At 47.2% G+C, this 20,824-nt stretch overlaps 3 protein-coding genes across 8 annotated transcripts in view; 1 reads left to right on the top strand and 2 right to left on the bottom strand.

The window, feature by feature from the left end:
* Positions 1 to 191: 191 nt before the first annotated feature.
* On the top strand, positions 192 to 7,884 carry SIRT4 (sirtuin 4). Of its 4 annotated transcripts, none has more exons than XM_031506230.2 (6): positions 192 to 234; positions 2,282 to 2,787; positions 3,379 to 3,673; positions 4,760 to 4,963; positions 5,391 to 5,561; positions 7,762 to 7,884. In XM_031506230.2, the coding sequence occupies exons 2-4, from the start codon at positions 2,288 to 2,290 to the stop codon at positions 4,910 to 4,912; spliced, it is 948 nt and encodes a 315-aa protein (XP_031362090.1). In that variant the 5' UTR covers positions 192 to 234; positions 2,282 to 2,287; the 3' UTR covers positions 4,913 to 4,963; positions 5,391 to 5,561; positions 7,762 to 7,884. The 4 variants fall into 4 exon arrangements, with proteins under 4 accessions (XP_031362090.1, XP_077643272.1, XP_031362091.1 ...); XM_077787146.1 differs by having other exon boundaries at positions 5,391 to 5,961; XM_031506231.2 differs by lacking the exon at positions 5,391 to 5,561.
* A 2,825-nt stretch (positions 7,885 to 10,709) lies between these two features.
* On the bottom strand, positions 10,710 to 14,221 carry PLA2G1B (phospholipase A2 group IB). 2 transcript variants are annotated; one of them, XM_021549836.3, is made up of 4 exons: positions 14,081 to 14,221; positions 12,289 to 12,448; positions 11,486 to 11,613; positions 10,710 to 10,889 (listed from the first exon to the last, which is right to left on the bottom strand). In XM_021549836.3, the coding sequence occupies exons 2-4, from the start codon at positions 12,393 to 12,395 to the stop codon at positions 10,768 to 10,770; spliced, it is 357 nt and encodes a 118-aa protein (XP_021405511.1). In that variant the 5' UTR covers positions 12,396 to 12,448; positions 14,081 to 14,221; the 3' UTR covers positions 10,710 to 10,767. The 2 variants fall into 2 exon arrangements, with proteins under 2 accessions (XP_021405511.1, XP_077643426.1); XM_077787300.1 differs by having other exon boundaries at positions 12,289 to 14,221.
* Positions 14,222 to 14,838: 617 nt separating this feature from the next.
* Positions 14,839 to 20,824, bottom strand: part of MSI1 (musashi RNA binding protein 1) — a 30,080-nt gene continuing 24,094 nt past the window's right edge. Inside the window, exons 12-15 of one of the 2 annotated variants that reach the window (XM_021549822.2) lie at positions 18,876 to 18,944; positions 18,596 to 18,768; positions 18,057 to 18,122; positions 14,839 to 17,114 (exon numbers count right to left, since the gene is read on the bottom strand). In XM_021549822.2, the coding sequence (XP_021405497.1) occupies positions 18,081 to 18,122; positions 18,596 to 18,768; positions 18,876 to 18,944 (284 nt within the window). In that variant the 3' untranslated portion in view covers positions 14,839 to 17,114; positions 18,057 to 18,080. The remainder of the gene's footprint in view (positions 17,115 to 18,056; positions 18,123 to 18,595; positions 18,769 to 18,875; positions 18,945 to 20,824) is intronic. The other variant, XM_021549823.2, reaches the window with a different exon arrangement.

Raw genomic sequence — 20,824 nt, 5'->3', positions numbered from 1 at the left:
CAAACGAATTCGGATTTTAACCTCCCACGTTTCTTTGAGAGCTGCTATGAAGCCCTCAGCGTTTCCAAATTGTCTCAGGTGTTGTTGGGATCACCTTTCGCCGCTCCTCCGCCCTCCTTTGACGCATGGGAGTTGTAGTCTCTGTTCTTTTTCCCCGCGAACTCCATTTCCCAGAGGGCTCCGCTCCGGCAGGCCGGCCTGTCCTTCCGCGGCCGGGCGGCAGCAGCATGGGAGGTGAGTTATTCCCGATCGGCGTTATTCCCGGTGGCGCTGCTCCCAGCAGCCGCCCGTCCCGCCCTTAGCCCAGCGCAGGAGACGCGCGGGGGTCCCTTTGGATTGCTGGCCTGTAGCCGCTTGTAGGATCCTGTTTATCTTCTGCCTTAACCTTGCCTGATCTTTTCCTGTGGAGCATCTTGGGTGTGTGCTAAAAACAAACTCTAGCCTCGGATCTCCGTGGGTTTGTTTGAAGAGTTTTACTTGTTATGTAAAGTAGGTGTTTTGGTTGTTGTGTTTCTTTCATTTTAAAAGCAGCTTCGTATTTGACAAGAAACATTCCATCCTTTAACATTTTCTCTTCCATAGTCTTTACCTGGTTCACAGCAGCTTTCAAATGTATCTGTAATTTTTCCTTTCTCTCTCTTGTGGGCCAACCCCTATTACATTTCTATTTCATTTTACCTCTGAACATTTCCTTCTGAGAGATCTTTTGATGATAAGGGGCAAGAATGAAGAGTTTTCATCAGTTAAAGCAATTTAATTACCATCAAGCTGGCTTAAGAGCCTTTGGGGAGCATTACGACACGAGTTACTCTCAAAGCAAATTAGTTTATTGGGACACTTTGTCCCTTCTAATTAATTCATATGGGAAATTAAACCTCTTTAGAGGGAATGCCCAACACAACTCCTGCTAAACAGCAAAACAAAGCAAAAATCATTGCAAACAGAATCACTGCTTAGATACAGAAAGCAATTCAGACTATTGAGTCTGTCCAATCATCCCTGCATTTTAACTGATGATGACAAAAGGCTTTAAGAACTGAAGGCTAACTGAGCCAAATCTACCCTTTGCAACTGGCAACAATTTGGTATCACAGTGCTTGGAGCTCAACACCTAAACTTCAGATGTATCTAAGCCCTCAGTTACCCACCAGTACTAGGTCTTGCAGTAAATGGAGCAATATTTAAATACCCTAAAGTTTAGGTGTTCAGGAGATCGTCCCCTTTTATCAGTAAATAAAGTTCTTCCTCTGTCTTCCACATCTTGTACAAGGCCCAGTAGTTTTAAAACAGTGAAATGGAGAAAGAACTGCAGACTGCTGGAAAGCCCAAACAAAATCAAAGTCCAAACCCATCCCTTCATCTCAACAGGCCCCGCACACAATTCCAGGCGATTTAATCAGCAAAGCCATCCATCCTGCCTGTCCCCAGCAGGGCATGTCATTCCTCCCTTAAGGCAGGGTGTCCTTCCCATTCCTACCTGCCAGGCTGTTCCTTCTGCCCCAAACACTTTGGATGATCCCTTCTGTCTCAGAAGGCCCCTGTGTCTGCTGGAGAAGCAAAGCAGTGCCTGTCCAACTTCCCACTGTCTCTGGGGAGGTGGCACCCACAGAAGAAGAGGTGTCAGAGGCATTTAGACAGTGCCCTAATCATCTTCAGTCCCATTCAAGGCCTGTTCTCCACCAGGTCTTTGTAAAAAACAAAAACAAAAATCCAACCAAAACACCCACGCAGGAGTAACTTCAGTCAAGGCCTTTGTTCAGGAAAAAAAACCAAAAACATTTCAAGGCTGTTTTTCTCTCCCTTCCTACAACATGTGTAAGAATGGGGTAAATATAAAAGATTGATTTGGAGCAGGCAGAATTAAAAATGCAGAACAAGGGTCTCTTCTGGGGAGGAACTAGCCAGTGCCTCTGGGGTGAGGTGCTTGGCTTTCCTGCCATTTCCTCTCTGGCCTGCTGCATATACCTGGCAAAGACTTTGCATGCACAGGCCTTTCTGGGCTCTTTACAAGTCCTCTCAGGCAGCCAGCCTTCACACCAGGGTAGAACAGCAACCCTGCAAGTCAGAGTTGTTAACTTCGTGCTCAGTGTTCCCCTCTTCCAAAAGAACATACTTAGATGGTGGGCTTTAGTTCATGTTTCCAAAATAATTGGTTTCTTTACTAAAAAGAGAGCAAAGAACACTTAACAGCATAATTTCCCAGAGAATCACAAGCAAATGGCATTAAGGATGTGCTTTTTGCTTCCTTTTACCTGCCATGTGTTCTGTTCTTGCCTTTTAGCTGAACATGTTCTCTGCCAGGAAGTGGTCTGGCGTTTTCAGGGCTGTCAGACTGCATCATTTCAGATCCCGTTCTATATCCAGAGCCTCTCCAAACCTGACTTTCGTGCCAGCCTGTCTTCCCCCAGATCCTGCGGAAGTGGAGGAGCTGCAGCACTTTGTTTCTAACTCCAAGAGGCTGTTTGTAATGACTGGAGCTGGAATCTCCACAGAGTCAGGGATCCCCGATTACCGCTCCGAGGGCGTTGGGCTCTATGCCAGGACAGACAGACGGCCGGTCCAGCACGCCGAGTTCATCCGCAGCGCCAGTGCCCGGCAGCGCTACTGGGCAAGGAACTTCGTGGGCTGGCCCCAGTTCTCCTCCCACCAGCCAAACAAGGCACACCTGGTACTGAGAGACTGGGAGAAGCTGGGCAAGCTGCACTGGCTGGTGACCCAGAACGTGGATGCCCTTCACACCAAAGCTGGGAGCCAGCGCATGACGGAGCTGCACGGCTGCATACACAGGTACAGCTGCTGGCACAGGGCGGTTGTCAGTGGTGACTGACAGGCAGCTGAAGTGTCAGCTGCTGAGAAAGGAGGCAAAATGTCCACACTGCATTCCTGGAGATGACAGGCACAAAGGTGGTATTGGGCCAGGGTAGAGAAAAAGATCACAAGCCAGTGTCTGTTCACAGCATGGTATTTAAGAAACATGACCACCACTCCATTTTTTGGAGCATTATTTGGATCCATTTCCTTGAAACCTGCATCCATTTCCCCTTTCCTTGGTACAGTAAATGTCCTCTTAGAAAAGAGAATGAGGGGACCATAGGATGTGTGTATTTGAGAAGGGCCATTACAGCCTGTCTGGGATCACCTAAAATTTCTAGATGAAAAAGCACAGCATAGACTGGGAGAGAGGATGCATAGCAGGGTTGAAAGCACTTCCTCTAGAGCATTCCTACAAAGCAACAGAGTAGAAAGACATCTCCTTGACCTGTACTATTTGGTAAATAAATGTGGAAAATCATGACAGGCCTCCTAAGGAACAAGTTAGAGTCTACAGATCTTCAGCTGACATGAAACTCTCCATTAAGACTTTGCTCTGAATTTCAGGGTTTTCTGCTTGGCCTGTGGAGACCGAATCTTGCGTTCTGAGCTCCAGGAGCACTTTGAAGCTCTGAATCCTACTTGGAAAGCTGAAGCGTTTGGTGTGGCTCCAGATGGGGATGTCTTCCTGACCGATGAGCAGGTGCGCAATTTCCAAGTCCCAGCCTGCCGTAAATGTGGTGGAATCCTGAAGCCAGATGTGACCTTCTTTGGAGACACAGTAAGCCAGGAAAAAGTCCGTTTTGTACACCAACGCCTGGCAGAATCGGACTCCATGCTGGTAGCAGGATCCTCTATGCAGGTAAGTAGGTCTGCCTCCCAAACTGCATTCCTACTTTGCTGCTACTCTGCCTGCAATGATCCTTGGTGCCACAGCTTACGACTACAAATGGCTTGTGGATCAGATCAGCCTTTGCAGAGCTTCTTTGTATTTTATTTTTACCTTGGTTGGAATCTGGCTTTATGGATGACCTGTTTGGGCTTCCCTGTCACTCTCTTGCCAGTCTACTTCATGTTGCTGTAAATAGGTCCATTCAGACCTTTCTCTGCTGCCTCCTCCATCAGGTCACAATTGTCCATAAAGACAAGATACATGAGACAATTAATTCCTCACATTTTTTTACCTGAAATTTTTAGCCTTTGCTAGCTTTTTAGGCCTCATGGCACACTGTGTAAAATACCAGGTTTTAGGACCTCTCATTCTTTATTCATTTCTCAATAAGAGAGCTGAAATATCTCTGCTGCTTGGTATTGTCCTTTGTATCACATGTGTTTTCTCCACTAGCCTCTTATCTATAAGGTAAGGTAGCTAAACAACAGGGGTTTCTAAACCCATAGAAGCTTTTGTAATGGTGTTTATGTAAGATAATTTTTTCTAGGAACAAGTTCTATTACATAAAAAAACCCTTACTCTTAACACCTCCCAGAAGGAGAAAAAACCAAGGCTGCCTGATTGTGATTCTCTTGGCTTCAGGATACTGGATACAAATTCCTTGAGCTTGCACTTCCTAAGCTTATAATCCTCTGTACAGGAATGATTGAAATGCCTTAAGTTTGTTCTTGTACTACCTAAGCTGGGCCATGCAGGAACCATCAAAGTGCAGCATTTAAGTACCTGTGATAACTAATAAAAACTGCTGCAGAGATTTACTAAAAGACAAGGACATTTCCCTTCAATCTGCTCTGAAGTTTCAGTTCCTGTGAAACTGCAAATCCTTCACTGAGAGAGGTTAAAAACTGTTCTATTCTCTGCACTCCTACCAGAGCTCAGTACAGCTGTCTAACGTAATATGTATGTACAGCCCTTTTCCCATTGCCAACAACAACTATTTTATTTTATTTCTCTAACTCTTCTTTTGCCTAATTTGCCTGTAATTTTGTTTTGCAGGTGTACTCTGGTTACAGGTTTGCTCTTGCTGCTCGGGAAAAGAAGCTGCCAATTGCAGTCCTTAACATTGGGCCCACCAGGTTAGATCACTTTGCATCCTTAAAGCTGAATTCCCGCTGTGGAGAGCTGCTGCCTTTGATTGTTTGCACGTGACCCAACCAGCTGAGCTTCAGTAGCTATCAGGATTAAAGTTATTTTTACAAGGTGAGTACCTTCCCTGGTCAGTCACCTTTCAGAGTAAGAATATGGGTTCCTAGCAAATGCTGAGACTGAGATGTACTCACTGCACCAAAAAGTAGATGTAAATTTTAATCTGTAATTGGTCTGCTCTGATGGGCCATGATACTGTTTCCCATCATCATAAACAAAAAACATAGTAAGTGCTAGCACTCCCAGGAATTGGGTAGGAGTATCCAGAAGACTCAGTAGTGTAGAATTCAAATCTATTTGTTACTATCAGGAAACTACAGGGGATCACCTGTAGTTCCAGAGAACCTGATTACAACCGTTGCCTTTGCAACTGACAATTCAAAAGCTGTTCCTGATTGAATTGGTCCAGCTAATCCCAATCAAACACTGCTGTTTAAAATCATCAATTCAGTCGATAAAGCTTCTTTATCCTCAACTGCAGGACTGATCTCAGAAAGGGGAAAACTCCAATCCAAGAGGCAGCTGTGAGACGCAGTGCACAGCCGCTGAGGGCACCAGGAGAGGGCAGCAAGCCTCACACGTGTCAGCCTCACCAGTTCTCTCCACTGAAACCTCTCCACGTCTCGGGAAACCGAATGAGGATGAAAAAAAAGTACTTTTCTGCCTTCCCTTGCCGTTGTAAACAGTGCCTTTTCATTCAGTGGGATAGGATAATTGGACTACCATGTCTGAGATAAAAATACCTTTCTTATAATTATCCTAGGAGAAGGGGGGGACAGGGATTTTGACCAGGTAATTTGAGGCTGTAGCACAGGAGGGCGATGTGGGACTGCTGGAGGATCCAGTGTCACTGGTGGCATACTGTAGAGTGTGCAAAGAGGAAAAGGAGGCAAGAGGAACTGCAGTGGTCACTTTCAAGAAAAGAAGGTTCAAAATAGAAGCTGAACAAGAGTACTGCTTTGTAACAGATTATTTGGAAGCACAAACTATAAGGCTGACATCTTCCAGCAAGGAGGGGAAATCAGCATTTCTCTCAACTGTTGTTTGACAGGGTAAACTGCTTCCTATCCAACCCCTTTAAAAATGAAATATTGTTGAAATGCCAGAGGAATTACTTGAAGCTAATCTGACCAGCACTACTTTCAGTGAGGCCACTACATTTTCCAGATGTTACATTTTTTAAGATGTTATTTAATTAACTAATAGCTGCAACTAAAATTGTTTAGAAGTTTGAGACTATTTGCATTGTAATTTTCTCTCCCTCCCATGATTTAAGTACATTCTCAATAGCCAGTTTAGATTCTTTGTTTTTCCATTGCAAAAATGCAGGTTGTAATTACTAGCAGCTGATGAATTAAGAGAGAAATACAATTAAATCTGTACAATAGGTCTCCCTCAGGAGATAATCTCTGTTGAAAGGTACAATTTCCACACTCCTAACAGGAAATCAATCAGTACTGGGTAGTGATTTTTTGTTAATCCTTAGGATGGTATTGCAAGCTCTATCAAACTGTTTCCAGAGTAAAATACAGAACCTGGCACAAACTAGAACACTAACTTTTTGACCTGGCCTTCTTCATGAAACTACCACTCCCCCTCTTCTAGCTCTGAAGGATTTAATTTTCCAAGTGCCCCCACCTACTCCAAGTAGCATGTCCTGGACTAATATTTTGGCAAGAACTGTAACAAGCAATTGGAAACAAGGATGCCAGAGTCATCTGCTAAAAGGTCAAGTAGCAAAGCAAGGACAACTGACCACAGGATGCAAAGTTTATTTTTGCTTTGTTGTCGATTCAAATCCATGCCAGGAGAGAGCAAATAAAGCACAGAATCTAAGGCATACATAAGGCATCCAATTTCTGCAGAAGGTAGAGGGCATTAAGATGCATAAGACATTTCAAGATTTGGCTGTATTGTGTTAGAGGAGAGACAGCTTCACTTTGGAGCCAAGCAAGAGCAGTTCAGGACTCCCACCTGCATTCTGCTCTCGTTGCATGGTGACTCCACTTTCCAATGACTCAGGTTTCTGCTGCTTGGCAGTGAGCAAAGCTCACAGATCTCTCTCCATCTTTAGCTGTCATGTCTGCAGTACAGCTATCCCACCAACCAAAGCTATTGCACAAATCCTGCCTAAAGCACAGCAGAATCTCCACATACACCATGTTTTCATGTAGGGGCTTTTCCTGCAAGAAAAGATGCTGATGCCTCCTTAGCAGAGGAGCTGGGGCTGAGGTTCTCGCTATCCACATCATCTTCTCCTCCTCCTTGAAACTTAGACGACATTGGTGTGCCAAACCAGAGGCTGCTGGTGCAGTGCCAGTAGAGCCAGCATTTTGAGAAGGTGGGAGCATTGCCAAGCAGTCTAAATCTTATAACAAGTTCTGTGACAGGTAACTAAACCTCCCACGTCTACCCCTGCCTCCTCCAGTTCTGCAGCTGAGCCTGTGGGAGAGGAGTCAGGATGTCTCTTCAGGATCAGTCTCAGATGAGTCATTACTCCAATTCCCCATTGATTGGTACTTTTAAGCCACCAGAACAATGATTTAGAATAAATGAACATAACAGTAAATTTCCTGTGCCTGGTTTATTACTATATGGTAATGAGCATATGTACAACAACAATGAGGCTGAGATGAAGAAGTTCCTTCTCTTTTCTGCTAAGTTGATCCAGCACTACTAAAATTGACCTCTTGTAGAACAGGATCAGAGCACTTCTTAACATATTCACCTTAACTTAAACATTAAGTTTACTCACATGAGAAATGCCTGAGAGAGCCTAAAATTCCTACACCAAAAACCACAACATTAAATTAGCTGAATCAACAGCTTTTGCTCTTTTCTTTTTCTTACAGCTGTTCCTCCTGAAGCTTGGATAGAGGAGCTGAGAGTATCTTACAATGGATTTTTCTTCTGCTCCTCTTAAAGTGGGGTTGGAGTTACACAAAGCAAATAAAAGTTACTTCCTATTTGGCAAATCTTGTCTTTGTTTCTGGGCAAATTCTCAGAGCAAACTGTAATAGAGTCCAGCAGCCTGAGGAAGGTATTTCACATACTGAGCTCCAGTGAGGGCAGCACAGAATGCAGATGTCCCAGAGGTTTGGTGCCTGTGGTGTAAGTGCAGCCTCCCACACCTTACAGTCAGATTGCTCCAATTGACACACCTGCTTGTTCATTACTTCTGGAGAATTACCCAAAACCCTGGGCATGGAGAACTTGGGGGGTTCAACGGAGAGTGGAGTGAAGGTGACTAAATCTACCACCTAGAGTGTGCTTCTTCGAAGCCCTGTGACTGCCTTGGATGTCACACTTTCTCAGCCTTTGCAGCAGACAGGGAAACAGCAAAGTCAAGCCAAATGGGCTTTAAAACCACTGTTCCAGACTGTTCCTGCAATTCTGTGTGCAGCTCCTTGTCATCTTCCTTCCCACCAAGGAAAGGCACCCCAGTGGAGTTCTTCCCTTCTGCACTACTAACTAGACAATGGCAGAGAAAAAGAGAAGCTGAGCCTGAATGGGACAAGCAACAGTGCGAGTGTCTCGAATGGGTTCCAGGCCCAAACAGAAACTCACACATCATTTCCATCAGCAGAATTGTTTGCTTTCTGCATGTCTCACCTCAGCTGGAGTACTCTTTTTCATCTGTGCAATGTCCATGTAAAGTAATTCAGCTCTTCCTGCAGAGAGTGAAAAACCTTGGCATAGAGAAAAACAATAGAGAAAAGAGACTGAGACTTCACTTCTGCAGTGAGTCCACGGAGCTGCTCTCCCTCCAGCATCCTGGGGGTGTCAGAGCTCCTCGCTGAGCACAGGGATACCTTGTGTTCCAGCCAATCCCTTTCTAGTTTGGAACAGAAGTACAGGCCAGCATGGTAGATCTTCAGGCACTCCTTGAAATCCCCTACCCCGGCAGTTCAAGCAGTCACTAGCCCTGCTCCTACACTTCCCACAATGTTCCTCAAAGCCCTAATGAGGAGCTTTGCACACCCCCTTCAGCCTCCCCACCTGTGCCCTTCATTAGGGCCTGACAACTCTGCATTATGTGGGAAGGCTCCCTATGGATGGGGAATGTTTGGATTCAATGGTGGGTCTTCCACACCATCAAAGCAGCATGGAAATTAGAAGGGACCAAATGTAAGTGCAGGCTTATAAAATCTGTATGGAGTAAGACAGATATGGAATCAATTTATCTATCTATGGGGTTTATCTACAGAATGCTAGCATGCTCCAAATGCTGAATGCCAGAAGTATTCGCTCACCTCAGAGTATATACTGCTCACTTTAAATCTATAGTCCTGTTGCAAGCAAAATTAATACTGTTTCTGAAATGCTTCCAATGCACCCCAGCAATGTTCCCTACTTATGATAATACAGCTCAAAACTGCAGTGTCCTTCCAGATAGTGATGATATTTTACTTTCTTTCTCTACAATGAGGTTTATCACAAAGGGATTTTAATAACATTTACTTAGGAGCTTTACTGTTCTACAAACAATAATTTCAGGGAATCTGAGCTAGTGAGTGAGAGAGACCTCATCTTGCTCCTCTAGCCCTATGAATGATTCATTTTGGCCATATGATAGGATCACATCCAGGATCCTCAAGATTTCTATGGAGGGCTCCATGCACTCAAAGTTTCTGGAAAATTCACATATACAAACACCTGAGGAAAAATAAGCAACAAAACAGGACTCAATCTACCATAAAGTGGAATGTCCGGCTGTGACACAATCCCCTCCCCTTTTCAAGGAAAAGAAGAACTAAATGCAATTCTCTATCCTTTCTCAATATCATTCAAATGCTGTCAAAGATGCATTTCAGAAGGAAGACATTGCAAATACCTTCCAATAACATACCAAGCCAGCTTCTTCCTTCCCCATTTGTTTCTCATTTCCCAGAGCACTCTCACATCCTTGGAGTCTGCTCCATGTTTGGGAACAGTTCATTCTGATGATAAACCGGAGCCCTCGTCATGCCCTGTCAACAAGCAGGGTGTGTGTGTAGACCTCCCCCAGGAGTTCACTCCAAAAACATCTGCCAGCAAAACCGGTACCAAGGGTGGGGGGCAGCTTTGGCACAGGACCTTGGCAGGGCTGGGATAGTGGGGCAGATACTCGTCCCTCAGAGGGGCTGCCTGCCTTCCAGGCTGACATTACCTCCTCCGCAGCTCCTGACTGGGAACAGGAAGCACACAGGAGACCCTCAGGAGAAAGGAGCACCAAACTCAAGACCCTCACACAGCGATGCCCCGGGCAAGAGGGACAGCCCGGGGCGAGGGCGGCTGAGGGAAGGCTTGAAGGGCGCCCTGAGGAGTCCTGGGAGGGTGAGGGCGGCCGGGAAGGGCGCGCTGAGGGGCCCCGGCGAGGTGAGGGCGGCCGGGAGGGTGAGGGCGGCCGGGAAGGGTGCGCTGAGGGGTCCCGGGGAGGTGAGAGCGGCCGGGAAGGGCGCCCTGAGGGGTCCCGGGTAGGTGAGGGCGGCCGGGAAGGGCGCCCTGAGGGGTCCCGGGTAGGTGAGGGCGGCCGGGAAGGGCGCGCTGAGGGGCCCCGGCGAGGTGAGGGCGGGCAGGGACGCTCGCCCCGATTGGCCGCGGCACGGGGAGGGCGGGAAGCCGCCGCCGCCCCTCAGCAGCCCCCGCAGGTACCTGAGGGGAGGGGCGGGGCACGCGCGCAGGTGCGCCCCGCCCCCGCCGCCTCCAAGGGCCAATCAGCGAGCGCGGAGGCGCCGCACAGGGCAGGGGGCGGGGCTTCCCTCCCCTCACACCGCCCCGTCCCCTCAGCGCGGTGGTGAGCCGCTGCCAGGAGTGTCGGTTTAGGTTATTCATTTGTTTATTTGGCCCTGCGGCCGCCCTGAGGCATATGGAGGCGATTATTTGCAGTATTTGTCGGTGTCTAGGTTCTTGTGGTCGGGGTTGTAGGGCTCCTTGGCGAAGCACATGGCAGCGGTCCGGTCGCAGTTGCATATGAACATGGCGCACTCGTTGTTCTCGCCTGGAGGAGAGAGAGGAGCGGTCAGAGCCCGCGACTCCTTCGCCAGGCGCTGCAGTGGCTCGGGCTGGCATTTCTGTTGTCACGGTGCACCCGTTTCACTGCTGCCATCGTTCTGGGGGTGCACACTAACCCACTGCCCCCAAAGCTGTGTGTTCTGCCAAACATCTCTCTCCTTGCCCCTTTGCCCCTTCACTGCAGCCCTATTTGCCAACCTCTCTGCTCTTTACCTCCGTTCAGAGCCCTGTAAAGTCTCCACTATTCATCAGAGGTTTCTGGCAGAAACAATGCCGAGTTAACGTGCTGATGTCTTGGATACTGCCATTAGAAGACCTCCCAGAAAAGTACTCAATCCCCTGAAGACAAGACAGGCTTCTCTGTATTCTGCTGTACCGTATATCTTCACAAACCTTACATTGTGGATTATATAGAAAATACTCATTCCAGTGCCTGTGTGAGGTGCCCTCTTTCTGACAACCAGGTCCCCTGGCGAGAACTTGCACTGTGCCTTCCTGCCCCAGCGGTGTGAGTGTAACACAGCCCTGCTCTGTCCTAAGAGAGGCTGGAGAACATCTGGAGTGAAGTGGAAATGGACATACTGCTACACGTGATCTGCTTATCAGAGCAGCTGAAGTCGTACAGCTTAGTGTAGGGGTTGTCCAGGAGGAATTTGCAGGATTCCATTTTCATTGCCTGTTTGTAGCAGTTATCATGTACTTGGCAGCACCTGGGAAACAAGGAGAAAAAGGTTAGAAAATACCAGAATCACAGGTTCAACAGACCTGTAAGACACACAAATATGTTAGATTTGCTTTGACAAGGCTCTTGACAATAAAAAAAAAACATAGCCAGCGATAGGAGGGCAGACACAAAGGACCTCAAAGGGATACAGTTGTGCCAGCTCATAGTCCATATGTACTTATGGGAGCATCTTCACAGTTGTCTGTTAAGCACCAGAAAAGCAAAAGCCAGTGTTTACACTTCCCCTCAGTGCCTGGTAGCTGACAAGCTCTCAGCCAACACAATCCAAGGCTTGGCTGCCAGATTTGTGTGTCTCTAAGTTGCCCATGCCGTTTCCTAGCATTTTGCAGCCCAGCCTGTATGTGTTGATGGTCAAGCATCAGGCAGAGTGTGCAGAGTTGCATCCGTGCTGCTGGCCCAGCACTGTTGCAAAAAAATGCTGGAATGATCACACTGTGCTGCCACAGAAGAGAAGAGCTACTGTAATTATATTTTATCTTAGGCATCAGATTCTTTTTCCCCTGAATCCATCTGTCAAAGAAAGCTTCCTTCACAGCAGCCAGAGAGTTTTGTTAACATTCATAGGCAGAGCCAGGTGAGATGAAGCTGAAGCAGAAAAGTACAAGCAAGGAAAGAGGTTTGTAAAAGCAGTCTTATAAACCTGTCGAGCTCATCCACTGGAGTGCCGCTGCCCCCCAGGCCACAGTAGCAGCCGTAGTGGTTGAATTCCAGCAGTGGGTGGCTTTGGGGCAGGGTGCACTTGATCATTTTGCGGAACAGCCACACGGCCCGGAGCGAGACGTCGGCGCTGGCTGCGCCCACTGGGGAGAGACACAGCGTGGTTAGAGTCAGGTTTGGGGTTACCAGCGCCAGGACAAGGACACCCACACCTACCTGACAGCAGGAAAAGCAGGGCCAGGAACTTCATTCTCGCAGCTCTTGACACAAACACTGGTGCTAAAGGAAATGAGTCTTTATACAACAGGCTCACCTTGACATGGGTATGAGATAAAACAGCCAGTATTTATGTTACTAAATGCAGATTTCTTCCATCGGAGGCTGTGGGTGGCAGGTTGTGGCGTGACCAGTTGAAGGCCAATTGAGTTAAATCCATAAAAGCCCGAAAGGCAAATATTTGCTCTCTAGATTTCTGCTATTAAATTCTTGTAGTACTACTATTAGAAGTCATCCTGAAGATCTGGATATTTTTAAGGGCTTGCTACTAAAAAATAATGGCAGTATGGTAGTTAAGTTGGGAGTTTCTGACACACTAATAACTACCTGCCACTAATACTTGCAATCTCTTTTTACGGTATACCACGTATCATTAATACTGTATCTCTCCATGGGTTCTCCTGGTATAATTCAGAGAATAAGATACAGGTTGCCCACTCACATCAAATGACCATTTGGCATGAGCTCAACTGAAAAAAAAATCAAGCTATTCTTTACTTTAAAACCACAGAGGAGAAGGAGGTTACTAATAGGCAAGAAATAGCAGCCAAGTGACCTGGAAAACTTTTAGGTGGCTTAAACAAGTAGTAGTATCTGGTTTTATGTGGCCTTAAGCAATCTACATTGGAAATAAAGCAGGCTTAGAAGTTTCAACATACACAGCAGACTTCAGTGACTTAGAGCAGTTTCTCTTTCTCCAACACCAATGCAGAACTCAGTTAAGAACCTTGGTTTTCTACGCCATGGGATGAGGAGAGTTGGGAACCTTGAAAGAAGCTCAAAAAATGGGTAAGAAAATTCTTCCTGGAATCAGTCAGGGGTAAGTAAAAACACTGCACTCATATCTAGATCCCAGAGGCTCTGGCATTTTCAGGGCTATGGGTTTGCCATTTTTACACACTCAAGATATGGTTCCTAGACATGGTTGTCACGTCTGCATTGATTTCCAAAGCACCAAACAAACCCTCAGCTTTTAAGAGCAGAGGAGGACGCAAAGGCCACCTTTCTGCAACAGCCTAATACACCAGGGTGTTCATGCAGGAAGCTTTGGGCTCACATCCCACCAGTAGCTTCCAAAAGGGGTGATGGGGACACCTTCCTCCTCATAGGGTCTGAAACTACACCAGGGTACCGCAGGACCCGGTGGATGTTGACATACCCATAGGACATCTAGGTAAGGCTAGACATGGTGCTGAACAACCAGATCCATTCTGTTTTGATCTCTTCCATCACTCCCATTCTGGGGCTCCCCACTCGTGGGTTACCTACAGCTGAGCAGATGCTGAGTTGATTTAAGATTCTCAGTGTTCTAACCAATTGTTGAACAAACATTAAAGGCTGATGTAAAGGACAAACTGTACCACAGTTAGTTCATAAAAAAACAATTTTGTCTTTTGCCCACAGATCAATCTGCCAACTTTCCTTTCAATATCCACTTAAGAGTTCTCTTATCTTCTCCACTTTTAACTTTTTCATTTTAAAAAAAATTGTTTTCTTACCTGAAACTTAGGAGTCTGGTTCCTTTTTCCTCTGTTCTCAGTATCTGATGTATTATTGATGTTTCCTAGAAAGTTTCCAGTCAACTGTCCCTTTTAAAATCGTAAGTCAACAATTTCCTACATTTTTAGCTCAACAAAAGGATCACCAAGCGTGGGAAAGCAAGCACATGAGTATTACAAGAATGCCTCATGAGAAAAATACCAGCAGGGTAGATTTTTCCACCAATGCTATTTTTGGTTTCCCCCAACTGTACTGTATACAAAGCCACTGGTACCTTGGTACACTTGTGAGCACATTCCAACCTATAACTGGTTCCAATTCATAGGCTTAAGCCTTAAATTATTTTAAAGACTTTTTTATAAGCCTTGTTGCAGAGCTCCCTACTATTGCACACTGTTAAAATACTTCTTTCTCTCTTTTGTCTGTTTCTCTCTTTTGTCTTCCGATCTCCACATTTTACTTCCTTGGTCCACCACAGTCAATTTAATCCAGGGTATGTGCTAAACCTGTAAGCACCACATTATCTCCTTTTCTGAACCTACAAATACTTACACAAAACCTCTGTTATGTAAAGAGACACAATCTCTACTAAAACCAGATCTGCCTTACATTATAAACTGTCCACTGCCAAAGTATGGGAGCAAAACAAGTCAGAGACCTGCCTGGGGCTTTTATCCTTAAGGCAGGATGCAACTCCTGCAGGCCCAGAAATCTCTCCCACTGGAAAACCTCATGCCCTCAAATAATGACAGAGAAGGACAGTTTTCAAATAATTTATTAGGAATTTAAAACTGAAATCTGGAAAAAGGGTTACAGGTGTGGAGAGAACAAACACTGGAGTGTAATAACTTACTGGCTTAAAAACACAGCTTTATTTCTTTTTTAAAAAAATGCCCACCCTGAAACCAGAGCCCCAGCCTCCAGGCAGTGGCCAGAGAGTGACTCACAGCCCAGCAGCAGCACAGCTGGCCCGGGATGTCTGGAGGGGGCACGGAAGCAGCTCAGCGCATACACCAAGAGGGAGGAAAGCGCTGTCCGCAGACCCAAATTTGAAGTATATAGAATAAAAATAAACCCAATAAAATGCAGCTCTTCTTTAATTAGGAAATATTTAAAAAAACAGACATACAGACTCTTGTCTCAGTAACAAAAATTATTGCTTTGTGTTTTCAGTACTGATCTGTTAAGTACCTTCTTACCTAAACAGAACTCTCCAAACGCATCGCCCAAGTCAGGACAAGTTCCAGCAGATGGGGGAGAGATAGAAGAGAAAAAGGGCCCTGTGGGCACTGTGGCCCTCCCAGTCCTTTTCTAAATGCCCATCTCCTTTACAGGGGCTCAGTTTGGGGGAAGAGAGGGAATGATTTTTAAAACTTAAGATGAAGCTTTTATTTCCCTGGGAAAAGAGTTTGGCTGCATCTTAATAAAAGGCTTAATCACCCCCCTTAACAAGGTCTTTGGTTCACTGAAATCCAGACCCAAACCTGCCCCATGTATTCCTGCTGGAGGCCTCCCCTTGCAGAGTGCTGGTTGGCAGAGGCCTGGACCATACCAGGGGAAGCTCTAGCAGGTTCTGGAGAAGGGACCAGATCACCCCGCACAGGACAACGGACAAATTCCCACAGTCTTCAGAACACAGAGTAAAGCAAACGGGAAGCTGCAATTCTATAATTCATATAATCCCTGAGAAGCCCTTAACCCGCCCCCAAATCACCACCCTAATGCTTTTCTCCCCTGTTAATGAATCCCCATCCCAGAGCCCTGCCCTTCAGAGAACGACTACCCAAACCTCCCCTGGCTGACATCCCTTCAGATACCCTCGCCTCCAGAGGAGGATCCCCTTTCCCAGGAAATCTTGACGCAAGCGATAAAGTTTGGAGAGTGAATTCCTTTCAAAGTAACCAAGACAAGCAACGGCGGCAAAGCCCTTTCCCTAAGCCAGCCCAGAGCCGGTGCTACGGAGCCCAGGGATGGAGTCTGTACATCAAGCAATTGGAAGCAGCTTTAACCCGCTCAGCAAAACAGCCGATGGCTGGTACGTTTCACCCCACCCGCCCCCCGCCCCCCTTTCATCTCATCTCATCAGAGGTCTTAAAATGTTACAGTAAAAGGTGTACAAAAAAAGAACAAAGTCCTGTCAGGATTCTGCTGGAGAGTATTGCTCACGCTGCGGCACCAAGTCCAGGACCTGGAGCTGCTCCTTGGAGCCAGGCTGCAGGCAGCAGCCAGGTTCAGCTCACGATATTTACATATAATACAGGAGGAAAAAGAAAACCCCACATAAAACTAAACCTAGGAAAAAAAAAATCTTTCAGCTGTAAGGATAGTGTTTTTCACTTAGCAAAATATACATTTGTTTTGTTCCATAGCGATGTCCAACGTTTTCGGATCCTTGGAGTTTCACACTTTTCAAAGCCTCACATTTACAAAACAGAAACATTTAAAAACAGTTTCTTTAAAAAAAATAGAAATACAGCAGTTCCTCTCAGCCTTTGCTCTCTCTCTCTCTGTCTCTTTCTTCCCTTCAGAACTGCATTCTTGTTACATACCGTGCTTTAAAAACACTGACGACAACAACAACAGAGTTGAAAATATTCAAACAGTTTGAAAGCCAAATAAAAATACTCCTCAATGAAAACTACCTAACACAATCACAAAGCCAATTCATAAAATATGTCTACTAGCTCGGGAAAGAGCAAACAACAAAAAGAAGGGGCAGCCCCCAAAAAAGATAAAAAAATAAAATAAAAAATAAAACTAACAGCTAATAAAATAAATAAAAGAAGAATCAGTGGGCTGGGGGCAGGGAGGGGGAAGCGTAAACCGTCGGTGGTTAGTAGGAAAGCGAGATGATCTCCTCGGGTTCAGTCCAGTGTGGTCTGGTCAAAGGGAGAGATCGGGCAGGGCGGCAGGAGCCTGGCAGCCAGCCGGCAGTGTGCAGTTTGATTCAAGAGAAAGGTAACCTTGGCTCATCCCCCGAGGCTCACCAGGTCCTCCAGCCACGCACTGTCCTCGGTTAGGTCACTGGGGAATCTGCGGGGAACAGCAGGGGAGGGAAGGGACAGGGTCTAGAACAACCACAACTTTCCTCCTGGGGTTTTCTTCTGGTGTGATCTGACAGAAACACCCAATACCCAAACTTTGCCCCAACATGGTCTTGTTCTGCACATGGCTGGCAGAGGGACAGGGCATGGCAGAGATGTTTCTGTCTCCAATGGCAATGTGCAGGCCTGGAAACAAGTCCCACACACCACGTGGCCTGGTCCCTGTGAGAGCTGGGACATAGCAGAGTCCAGTCATTTCCCCAGCACTCAGCTCAGTCCAGCCCTGCCAGGCTGCCATGGGCTCCTGTCTGTGGACATTGTTCCCTCCAGTTTTTGCCCTCCTTTTTAAAAAGCTGCTTTTTACTTCTTTTTTTTTTTAATGTTCAGCCAGCTAACTTCAGTCACATTTGCAAAGCAAAGACTATTCACTAGTTCCCTCTCAGCCAATTCAAGGACCAATACCAGAACTCATCAGATTGTCCTTCTGCCCTTCTCCCAGGTAGGAGATGAAAAACTTCACTTCCCAGAGACTGGTCTCAGCAGCAGTGAGAACAACCAGCTCATGGTGAAGGCTTCCCCAGCCACACAGAAGAGCCAAGCTTGTCTCTTATATCACCACAGGGTTGTGACTCTGGCCAACCCTGCAGATGTTCTCTCTTTTTGTCAGTGCTTCATTTTCTTCCTCTTTGTGCCAGTTGCTAAGACACTCTCCACTCCCAGCCTGGGGAGCGTTCAGTAGGAACCCAACCTGCCAAGCCTCCTGGTTCAGGAGAGAGCTCAGGCTGCCCACAGGACTCCTCCCACAGGCTGGGCCAGGCCATGGAGCCTCCCCAGCAACATTCACAGCTTCAGCTGAGAGCCAGAGCACAGGGACCAGCTCAGAACCTCACTCCTCTCTCTCATTACCTGTTACTGTTCAAAGCTGTCTTACCTCCTGCCTCCTTGGTCCCCAGCTTCAGTGATACCCATTGGTAAAAGCTGTTGCAATCAAGGGACCCTGTGAAGAAAGAGTTAAAACCCAACTCTTAAACAAAAGAACAGTGAAGAAGAATTGCTAACACAACAAATTCAGTCATGGCCCAGATGACAGAGTAAATGTTTTCACTTGGAGGTGCCAGATCTAAAGATCACATTGCCCTGGAGAATGCTGTATCAGGGCCAAGATGGGCTCTTGGAAAGCCAGAGCTAGATTAGGGAAAGGACTGGAGATCAGGACTTTGTGTGGTGATCAGAGAGAGCCAGCAGAAACTAAGCATGTGGGCTCCAAGCAAGCTGCTGCACTCTGCACCATCCATCTAGGTCTGAGGCTCAGCAGTAGCACAGCCAATCCTGCAGTGGGTGGTATTTCAGAACTAGGAAACAGACTGTGGGCTGAGGGGGCCCCCTGCTGCTGCTCACCTCCCTCACCACATGGAGACAGAGCCCACTCCCCATCTCCCTCCCTCTGCAGAGGGCGCAGGGAGCACTCACCCCTAGGCTGTGTCCAAAGCCGGTGCTCGGGGCTGGACTGGCAGCGCTGATGTAACTGCTGACCCCTGAGTCCTGGTTGGCTGCTCCATAAAGCTCTGCCATCGGCCCGGGACTGGTGGTGCCCAGAAACCCACCGGTGCGACTGGGGGTGGAACCTACAGCAGGCAGCAGAACTACGTAGTGAAGATCCCAAAAATGCAACCCCGTCCCACCCCCCCTCCCGCAGCCCCTTGGCAAACCTCTGTGGCAGGACCCGTGCTGGGGAGGAAAGTGGAGTTACCTGTCCCTCGCACCACGGCCGCTGCAGCCGCTGCTGCTGCCATCGGTCCATACGCAGTGAGGGGGATTGCTGGAAAAGAAGGAACGGGCATCTGAGGAGCACTGTGGCTACACGGGAAACTCCTCAAAGGGAGCCTGCATTTCCTACTGCAAAATACTGGGCTCACACATATGTATTGGCTTAGTGCACCACAGAGGACATTAAAGGATGACAACAGGGAAGTGCATAGCCCTGAATTTATCAGTGTTTTTTTGCACAGCTAATGTCCAGGGGAATGCACGAGCCACGCTCGGTCAAGCCCACATCCCAGAGTAGCCAAAGGCATGGTGTGCAAGAGCTGAATGAAAAGTGGGCAATTTCAGATGTATCCTGTCACTACTAAGCTTGCAAGATGCAGTTAATCTGAAGCTACAGATCCAGATATTGGCAGTAAATGTGGAGAATGGCAACAGCTCAGGGACAGCAGCTGAAGCTTAAGATCCTGAGGCTCAGCCCCTCCTCTGTCTCTTGTTAATATTCTTGAATAACAGTTTAATAGCCTTTTTCTCCCTATTTCTTTGCTCTAGACACACTATTTTCCCCACATTGAGTTTTGCTCCTGATTGCTCAAAACCTCATTGTTCATTTTAGAAAAGCAGGAAATACATACCTAGGGAGCAGGAACTAGAAATTGCTTAATTAAAACAGCAAGTCTTAATTTATATTTGCAGTTCTAATTCCCTACTCTACTGCCACAGGCATTCAGCCCTCAGGGCAGGAGGCATCTAGCCAGTATGTTTCTCTTTGCCCTTAAAATGACTGGGTCAGCATTTCATGCTTGAATGTGAAATTCACTGTGATTCTGTTTAGAGCACCATAAAAAGAGGTCAGAACAAATCAATCGCGTAAAGGCTGAAACCCAGACTAGCTTAGGAGGGAATATTTAGTAGCAGGCACCAGCCTGTGTCAAGCAAACGTCATAGGAGGCTTCTATCTGGGTTAGCCGCTCATTACAGGCCCTGGGCCAATGCACGCATGTTGTTGCTTCACATCACCCCCAAAGATGCTGTTCTGGGAAAGAAAGGCTGCTGGCAACCACCCTCCTGCCCCATCCCTGCTGCAAGTCCCTAACACATGAGTGAATGTGCTTTTACTGAGAAAGGAGGCAAGGTCACCTCAAAAGCTCCAGCTCTTTTTCCAAGAAAAATCCTTCTTGCCTTTGCAATCTTATCTGCTGAGACACCAGGTTTGTGCAGCGGTGACAAAGCACGTGTGCGTGCATCCCTGCCTGTGCCATCCCCTCCTCTTGGCTCCCCTACAGCCCGTGTGTGCCGCAGCCACTCGAAGGCACAGGGGCCCTCGAGCGCACGGCTCGCTGGGCTCTGCCCTCCGCAGGGTCACCTCCAGCCTGTACATGGGAACCGCAGCCGTGGCCCAGCCAAGCGGCTGCACGGCGCCTGCTTGACAGGAGGTAAGCGTATCGGGGAGGGAAGAATGCCACGATCCCCAGCTGGTACTTCAGCGAGACACTCGGGACTGTAAGCTAACGTGGCACCCAGCCAGGACAGCAGCATTAATAACGTCTTGTTGTGGAGAGCCCTGGTGCACCCCGGCCACCAGTGACAGCCAGGCCCCGGGCGAGTCCCTTCTGCTAGGAAAAGGCACAGGACAGCCGGGGGTGGACATGAAAAACTATTCTGCCAAGTCACCAACATTCCTCTACAAATGTTACGGGTTTTGCAGAAAAACACACGTGTAAATAAACAACTGGACACGCATCTGCTTTGCTTGCCAAGCAGAAGGCTCAAAAGTGCTTATGCAGCTGCATAGATGGTGTCAGGGAAGGGTTTTGTTATGAGGGAAATGGGATTTAGTTTTCCTCTACCTCCTCAGGGAAATCTGTTTATTGGTGGCTGCCAATCTCAGCACCCTCACAAACAGAGTCCCTGAGGATTAATGTAGTTTTGTGC

This window comes from Lonchura striata, chromosome 18 (genome assembly GCF_046129695.1).
Source record: "Lonchura striata isolate bLonStr1 chromosome 18, bLonStr1.mat, whole genome shotgun sequence".
Taxonomy (NCBI): domain Eukaryota; kingdom Metazoa; phylum Chordata; class Aves; order Passeriformes; family Estrildidae; genus Lonchura; species Lonchura striata.
This window is presented reverse-complemented; position numbering and strand designations above follow the sequence as displayed.